Raw genomic sequence first — 9,331 nt, 5'->3', positions numbered from 1 at the left:
CACATTGTCTTTAGCAGGAGAATGTGTGCGAGCTGGACATTCTGTGTGTGGAAAGTTCTTCCATGCAGGACGGTTTAATGTCACCTGTTTTACTTATTGCTCAAAGATGCAACCATCGGCCAATACAATCAAAGCAATTCATAAATGAAAGCAGAGCGATATTATATCACACAGATTAACTCAGAAATAAAGAAGAGAAGTATAGATTACAATAAATAACGTTGGAATAAATCTTCAGAAACATACTCTTGAAAGTATAACATCCTTAACAAACCAAACAAAACATCGTAACGCCGTGTGTACCGGAGAGCCAACAGCATGCTGAAAAATGAACATCATACATCAGAAAGTATCCACTAAAAACCTCTGCGAGTATAAAACTGTACAAACTGATGACGGAAAACAGGCTCGTGGTCAATCACACACAAGTGCACAGCAACAATATCAATGTGGACAAATATTCTTTACATTATATACAAATCATATGTGAACAATATTTACTGTGTGATGTTCAGTATGTCACGCGACAGGCTTTTACAGTAGAAGAGCAAAAATACTTATTTATTATTTTGAAGGGTAAACGTGTGAAGTAAACATGCAGTATTTGAAGCACTTGTTGGTGTTTTGGTCCAAAACTCATTTTCAGTGAAACGCGCTCAGCGAGAGGAGTGCACAGTGCCACAGAAACTCATGAAGATATCAGGTGTGTATTTGAAATGCCTTGTTTGTTTTTCATGTACTTACTAGGTTCCTCATTGAAACAACAATGATGACACCGAACACGATGCCACAAATATCAACCAATCAAATTGTCTGAACATTGGTCACAAACACTTTCCGGAGAAACCACAGTGTTCAGGAGGTCAAAAAAAGATTTTCAAAGCTGCAATCTGTAAATGGTGTTAATGGTTATAATAGAACAATTTTATATACATTGATCATTTATATTTATATTTTATTGTATATTAATACTTTGTGGAGGTCTACCTGATTTATCTGTAACTTATTTTAAACTTTTGTGGTTCAAAATAAAGACAAAAACGAAATGAGAAAAATAAAAAATGTCACTATCGTAAGCTTATAATAATGATGTATAACTTGAGCTTTCGAGTCGGATTTGGTGTGAAATATCAGTTCTCTCGACACACCAGTAAACAGCAGTTGAATGTTTTTCGTGAACGTTATGATCGCAGCTTTATCAAAGAAATCTCTATTCAACCTGAAGTGTTTTATTTCTTCTGGATTCACAGGTTTCATTCAAAACGAAACCTGAAGAGTTGATCGTTCTCAAATCTGGACGGAGAACGTCTCTGTTCTCCTCCCGAACGCTCTCACATGCAGCTCCAGAATCACATCAATCACATTGTTGCCGTCTTCTTTCAGGCACTTGATGGGTTTTCGGCCGATTTCCATTTCACATTTCAGGAACAGATGAAATATCTACTGATATGTGGACACTGATGGAGAAAGACTCTTTTTGCCTGAATAATGGTGTGGACGGAGATGTTCATGTTGTATGATCTTATTCTGTTATAAAGGTCAAAAACTGACAGTAAACACATCCAGAACCTTTTGAATGTTTCATCCAAGGAATATTCTGGATTCTGTACAACATAAACTTCATCGACAGCATTCGGACTTCATCCTGGTTTCATAAAAACAAACAGAAACCATGTGAACATCTCAGTCCTGTCACGTAAAACCACTGTCCGTGCGGTCAGCACACACACTTTCTGTCTGTTTTTATACTCAACAGTTTTAAACATAGACTTTTCTGGTTTCTAAAAGTTGGTTAATAGTTTTGACTTGAAAACAACCTCACAAAGCAACAGTAAAAAGCACAGATGTGTGTAAACAGTTGTCATGTCTTTTTTGTGTATGGGCCCAGCACAAACCACAAGAGTTTGATCTTAGAAAAATCAAAAAAACACCAGCTATTCAACACTATTCAAGCACTGCCACGAAAACCAAAAAACACATTTACACCCAATAAATAAATGAGTATAATTTGCTAATCTATATCACAGAGAGAGGTCAGATTTCAAAAGAGCTCGAAAATACAAATTCTCACGGAATTGCAGAAAACACATTAATCCAAATACTGCAATGTAAAGATACGGGACGGCATTTTCACCAGGAACCATCCTGTATGTACAAAGGCCAATGTCGCTCGCAAAACGCTGTAGAAAAGAGAGACGACAGATGAGAGAGAAAGAGATGGAAAGGCATCAATCCAGAGCACGTCTGTCTGGAGCAGATGGAGAGATAGAGAGAGAGAGAGAGAGAGAGAGAGAGAGTCCCTGGGTGATTTTGGCCGAGTCTTTAGTTCTGTAATCCCCGACTCTTCTAGTTGGACGGCACCATGTCTTTGATCACAGGTTCTCTGTTTAAGTATGTCGCCCAGTACACCAGGTTAAATGATCCGAAGAGCACGGGAAACATGATGCGAGACATTCGGTCAATTTTACTCACGCTGTTGAAGGTTTTCTTGGCCTCGGCTTGTTTGATAGCATCCGTTTTGCCTTTGCCCAGTTCCGGTGTGCTGCCCTTGGCAATAGTGGGGAGCACAGTGTCCTTGGTGATGTTGGGGGCGTAGTTCGCCACGGCGACGGCGTACGCGTTGTTCTTCTTGATGACTGAAGCTTTTTCTTTTTTCTAAAGGAACGAGAGGATTCAATGTAAGCATCATCGTACATGCACCCATATGTCATTCTAAACTTTACTTCCAGAAAACAAAACAAATCAAATCACACCGATGTGACAGCTGATCGCTGACGGATCACATGACTCCTGTTATCCATACAGTATAAGATAACTATCAGCTGCTGGAACTATCATTACTAGAAAAACTTTCTGGAGGAAGTAATTTCCCTGTCATTGTAACATCAATCATTCACTTGCCGGATGAGAACACAGAAGCCACGCAACATGAGTGATATTATGATGAAGAGTAGGAGGAACAACTGGGATTGTTGACACATGATGAAGAACGGAGCCCAACATTCATGATTCAATAAGTTCTTGTCATAACAGCAGTGTGAAGATAAACAACAACATCTCACACACACGCACACACGTCTGGTTTACTATCTCCGTGGGGACAGTCCATAGGCGTAATGCGCACACACACACACACACACACACACACACACACACACACACACACACACACACACACACACACACACACACACGCATGCACGCAAGGTTGCTCCTTCATAACTCAGGAAATGAAATGAAGTTCTTGGTTAGATATCATGTAAATATCAACTTTGTCTTCTAAATTGAGCAAACTGAGACTCCAGACATACAGTACTGTAAAATAATAGAAATATATATATATAGTGTATATTGGTAAGAGCATTGATCGGATCCTTTTGGTCTTGAAAGAATTTTGTGAGAAGAAGTCACGTGAAGAGATGTTCACACGATACTGATCTGTGTTTAATTGTCATGAGAATGACGTCACAACTTCATGAGCACATCATGACGGCCGGTGATTCAGAGATCTGAGAGTCTCCCAGAGGAAAAGAGTCGGAATGACTCCGGCTTCTGTCTTCTGACACCTGAACTTTCCTCTGTGAGCAGACGGAGCGATCAAAGATTCCACAGGACACCAGGCATCCGGTGAGACCCATAATCCTTTGCATTGAATTGTCAAACGCCGTAGGGTCTGAAACACTCTTTCATGTGCACCTGAGACCAACGCTGAAAAGAGCACCGGCTCATTACAACACAACATCAACCCAACAACATTTTATTACATGTTTAACACACGCAGACTGGAGCACGTGAGCATGTGATGATACTGTACAAAGTCAGGCTACGAATGTTGACTCTGATAAAAGTCTTTTATTTTTCTCATTCATTACATATCAATGTGACCCAGAAACAAGATCAACATCAGTCTGGACAAGACACTTCTGATGTAGCAGACGCAAGAACCTTTCTCTGAGTCACAAGAAATGTAAGTGTGCTGATCTGCATAAACATTTGATTTGTTCTGTCATTTCTGATTGGCCGACTGACCTTTAGCTGGAGTGTGATTTGTGGAGGAGACAGACTCATGAATAGATAATGATCCTGTTCTAGAGACAGAGAGCCTCATAAAAACAAACTCCAGATTTATGACGGACAGATGAAGAAAGAGGCACATTCATTGCTTGACCTCACTAGACTTCACGCACACATGCACAGCAAAAGATGAACATCATTTGGCTGGAAAATAGAGGTTTCACTGAGGAATCGCTGGAGCTGAATTTTTGCAGATAATCTCAGTGTGATTTACGTCTGATCAGACGTTTCTAGACTACAAAACCGAAATCAGTGTTTATTGTTTCTGTAAAACAACACAATTACACAACTCACCAAACAACGATACTGAACATAACACCACAGACCCTAACATTGCTCTCAGAGGTTTCTCTTAAAACACATTTCACACAATGTAAAAGATCCAACTGGAAAAATGTTCTCCCTACAAAGATAAACAAGTAACTGGAACACAGAAGTTTTAGTTAAAGGAGTCGAATGGTTGTTTTGCACATACTAAACAAAATGAGCCTAAACGTGTTTCTAACAAACATTCTTTTGTTGACTGGACTTAGATTCTCAAGTTTTTAGCCAACATGCGTCAGGAAGTTTAGCCAATTTACAAAACAGTGTAATCTGAACAAACAATTTTAAAAGAGTTCCCAAGATGCATTGCAACATGTTCAATTCTGTTTTTCTTTTAAAGGTTAGTGTTTTAGTTCTTGCCGGCTTAATTTAGGCTTTAATATCGTTGTTACTGTTAGTTGTCTGTTGAGTTTAGAGTTTTTGATTGTTCTCATGCAGTTTGTGTGTTCGGTGTTGAGGTGTAAGTGCATGACACAACGGCACAACCGGTATAATGCACTCTACACAACCTGTTTAAACAGTTATTTGATCAAAGTTTTGCTCTGTTTGAGGCAGAAAACATGTACAATTGTAGTAAAAGACAAATACATTTCTTTCTTTTTAAATAACCAATCTATATTCTCTATTTATGTTCAGCCAGTCTCTGTTTGTTGAGTTAACTCAAAAACGTGCTTGTGATAGGTTGCCTTATTATTTTAAGTTGACTCAACTCTTATTTTTACAGTGCAGGATTTATTCAAATGAACCATCACCGAGATAACTGAGCTCTTTCTCTCAGCAGAAACATCTGAGAGACTCGAGCGAACGTCTGCATGCGTGCTCCATTTCCTCTCATTGCAAAATAATGTGATATGAGATGTCATCCGTGATTTTAAATCCACACATCAGCCCATCGGGTCTGAATCTTCACGAGTGCTCTCATTTATCTCCTGATCAACGCTGATCAATCCACCAACACAAAGCATGCTGGGAGACGAGTACCTTTTCATTGACCACGCTCTTGCCGTCCCACGCCCAGCCGCGTTTGGTGAAGTAGTTGACGGTGGCAAACTCGATGAGGGCGGAGAAGACGAAAGCGTAACACACGGCGATGAACCAGTCCATGGCGGTGGCGTAGGCAACTTTAGGCAGTGAGTTACGAGCGCTGATACTCAGTGTGGTCATCGTCAGTACAGTAGTCACACCTGACAGAAAAACACACAACAGATACTGTGTACTGTACAACAAACATCAGCAGAGCACATCAACCATGGTTTTACTATAGTAAAAGTGAAGTAACCGTGTTTTACCATAGTTGTGGTGAGACCGTAGTAAATGTTGGGTTGTTTCAACAAATCTAAACATGTACATTTTATTCAACATCCAAAAACAGTTGACGTCAGTATTGATAGTTATCATAGGGGGTGATCACTGGACTAAATACAGGAATGGGCGATTCACTGTCAACCCAAACAGAGGTCTCCAGTTAACAATGTAGATTTGAATCATTCCCAATTATATTTTGAAGCCATCCTTTAATAGTATTAAACATTCATCCATTGCACTTTTATGTTTCAAATATTCATTTCCAAAAACCTGGTTGATTTGACACAGAATGACCTAAATGTATTGGTCATATTCACACCATTCAGGAAACTCGATCAACAAATGGTTTACTTGTATCTCTCTCTGTGTATTAACGTCTGTCGGGACGTCCCTGCTGTTTCTGAACATCATGTCACAACACATACTCTCCAATAATCCAGAAATGTGACTTGCTTTTAGCCCCTAAATCACTTTTTAATTCCCATTCATTTCTTTCCCTCTGACGTGTTTACTGGAAAATAAAGCTATTTTTACACAGCGCCTGGTGAATTAGAAAGAAGCGTTTTTTGGGGACATAATAAAGAGAATAATATTCCTCCAGTGCTTATTAATATTACTCCAAATGTTCTCAGTTGAGGCTGGTAAAGAGAGTCTGATTCCTGTCTGACCGCTCTCATAAACGCATGCTTTCAATTTATTCTCAATAAATCGTCAAACTCTTCAGTCTTTCGTGCCGGTGAGACAGAAGTGACAGCGGCAGAAGATGGTTTGTTGGAAATGGGATTGACCACCGCTGGGATGAATGACTTTCACTGACCGCCAAATCCAGAAATCAATGTAATGACATCAGGGAGACATCAGTCAAGAACTAAACATGTCATAAAGAGTCTGTCAGCTGACATCACACAATTCACGCAGAAGAAAAAACCCATTTCATTACAACTAAAAGCAAGCAAGCGCGCCGGTTTACTCCGTCAACTGGAGGAAGAAAGTTGTTAACGTCAACATATAATATATTCAAGTCAACTGAGAATAGCAAACAGGTCTTTCAAAATGAAAATATCTCAAATAAACACCCACGAAAACCTGTCTAAGCAATATTTCAGAATTATTAACTAAAATCTTGTATTTTACAAGCTTGTTTTGTCCCCCACGTGGGAAGTTTTTGGTTTATAATTTTATGTATTGTTAACTCTGTTCCCATTTTGTCTCCCCATCGTGGGTGTTTGATTTGTGTTTTTGATTAAAAGTCTTTTGTTTTCCGTCCACCGTTGTCTGCACCTGGGTCCTCATTTCCACGATCATGACAGAACGTATCAGCCAACAGAGGACCCAGCAGACAGCGAGTTCCACCTCCCTGCGGAGCCGTCAGGCTCACATCTTATACGGCCTCCGTCAGAAGGGGGCTGACATCAGGGACTTCGCCTGGGAGTTCCTAGCCTCTGCGGGCAATTCGGAGTTCACCGAGGTGGAACTCAAAGTCATTTTTAATGGCTGCCTCGATGAACCCCTCAGAGGTAAGGATGCTAAGGCCCGGTTCGCGATGCACCGTGAGGAGCCCAGGGACCCTACCGCGCCGGGAACTCCACCACCCCTGGCCCCCATACCGGAGGACCGCATCCTGGCTGTGGTTTCCCTGGAAGACCCCACACCTTCCGCCTCATCCCCTGCTACCTCGTCACCACCAGTCACCCTCCGTGGCAAGCGGGGGAGGAGAGTGTCCTCGGGGTCCTCTTCAGAGGCATCTCAGCCGGAGCTAGCCGCTCCCTTCACCTCCTTCTTGCAGCCGACCACCAGGCGAGTGGTTCGGTTCAAGAAGAAGAGGCAACGGCGGGCAGCGCGGGATCCGCCCCAGCTGGTAATCCAGCCGGCGTCCCAGCCGGTGGTGCAGGCGGCGTTCCAGTCCGGCGCAGGCGGCGTCCCAGCCTGTGATCCAGCCGGCGTCCAGCCCGGTGCAGCCGGCATCCAGTCCGTCACATATATACAGTAATCACCAGTGAAACCAGTCAGAAAAATATATAGATCAACGATCAACACTAATACATTTATACTGAAAAAAAATAAATCAACAGTAACAGCACAAATAAAAGAGAAAAAGAAAACAACACAGAGTAAAATTAGGGGTGTCAACGCGTTGCGCATGCGATTCTTTTTTTTTCAGATTAACGCGTTAAAATTTTTTACACAATTAACGCAGTTTGTTATGTCATCCTTTGTCTAGCGTTACGTTTTATAATAACGCTCTTATTCATGTCAAGGCTTTTAAAGCACTTAAGCGTGATTTGAAACGGTTGCTTCGACGCGTTCAGTGTAGATTAGGGTTGCGCGGTGTACCGGTGCTACGGTAGAATCGCGATGCTAAAGCTTCAAAATTCCTGCGATGCCGCTCTGGTTTTTAAACGGTAGTATCGTAGTACCGTAACTAATGTTGCATATGCGCATTAACGTTCATTTAAACACTTTCATCTGTCTTTTTGCGGTGTTTCTCTCCTTAATGAATCCGTGTTTTGAAAGACTCGGACAAGATAATGATTCATTGAGTCATTCATCAAGACACTTGTGTCTTTCTTGAATGAATCAGCTGTTTTGAATGAGTTGGTTGAATGATTCACTGACACCAAAAAATTGCCGCCACCTACTGGCCGTTTAAGTCGCATTTAAAGTAAGCCTAACACTTTCCTTTATATGCATTGCTATAAATGCAATTAGTCTCACATTGATTGAATTAGTTCCAATGTTAAAAAAAAAAGTTCTTTAGTAGTTACTACAGGAAACGTTGCTAAATTCCTAGACAGTAGTGTTTTTAAATCTTACCACAGTAACTATTAAAGTATACTACAGTATTTGCAAAAACTTATCCAATTACTACAGTTAATACTGCAAATATTGTAGTTTCACTAAATACAACATGATTCATTTAGATCTGTGTATTACGGAATTTCGGTATATTTTGCAGATTTTAATTATGAAAAAGATATGTTTATGGTACCGTGACAACCCTAGTGTAGACAGACTGTGTGGGATGCGGCACAATGCAACACGAGCAGTCCCGTCTGGTGTATACAGTCATGGGCTAAAGGCTGCGTCAGTCAATCTCTGTCAGACAGCGCAGAATCACTGTTAACTTCTCTTTCGTGCTTGAATGAACAGAAACACACAAGATTATGTCAGAAAGCCCGTTTTGTCTGGCATTTGCGTAAACACAGATCTCAACGTGTTAAATAAAGTCTTAAATGAAGAGTTGTGAAAGTGGGAGAGGAGTCAGATCTGTGTAGAGCGGCAGCTCTTAAAGAGTACATTCCTCAATATTTTTAAGGGCTTATTTTGGTTTATGGAGTGTCCGACAACAAGTTTATGTACATACATGATGTAAAAATACTATTATTTCGTAATAATAATCAGTTTTTATTACCTTACTTCTTGACTGACTCTCAAATTATTCGTTCCGCGATTCATCTGTGTAATCTCCGCCTTTCCGCCAGCGTAGTCTGATCTGATTGGTCAGATAGTGTAGTCTGCTGTGATTGGTCAGATGGTCTAGTCTGCTGTGATTGGTCAAATGGTCTAGTCTGCTGTGATTGGTCAAACGCGTTCAGCATGTGTCGCAAATGGACCGCCTATCATTACT

At 40.8% G+C, this 9,331-nt stretch overlaps 1 protein-coding gene across 1 annotated transcript in view; it reads right to left on the bottom strand.

Annotated features, from left to right (window-relative positions):
* Window positions 1-1,527: 1,527 nt before the first annotated feature.
* LOC130563956 (gamma-aminobutyric acid receptor subunit alpha-2) overlaps window positions 1,528-9,331 on the bottom strand; it is a 39,604-nt gene continuing 31,800 nt past the window's right edge. Inside the window, exons 9-10 of the mRNA XM_057349789.1 lie at window positions 5,380-5,582; window positions 1,528-2,655 (exon numbers count right to left, since the gene is read on the bottom strand). Of these exons, the coding sequence (XP_057205772.1) occupies window positions 2,347-2,655; window positions 5,380-5,582 (512 nt within the window). The 3' untranslated portion in view covers window positions 1,528-2,346. The remainder of the gene's footprint in view (window positions 2,656-5,379; window positions 5,583-9,331) is intronic.

This window comes from Triplophysa rosa, linkage group LG13 (assembly GCF_024868665.1).
Source record: "Triplophysa rosa linkage group LG13, Trosa_1v2, whole genome shotgun sequence".
In the NCBI taxonomy this organism is placed as follows: domain Eukaryota; kingdom Metazoa; phylum Chordata; class Actinopteri; order Cypriniformes; family Nemacheilidae; genus Triplophysa; species Triplophysa rosa.
Note: the sequence above shows the minus strand (reverse complement) of the source record. Positions and strands in the feature narration are given on the sequence as shown.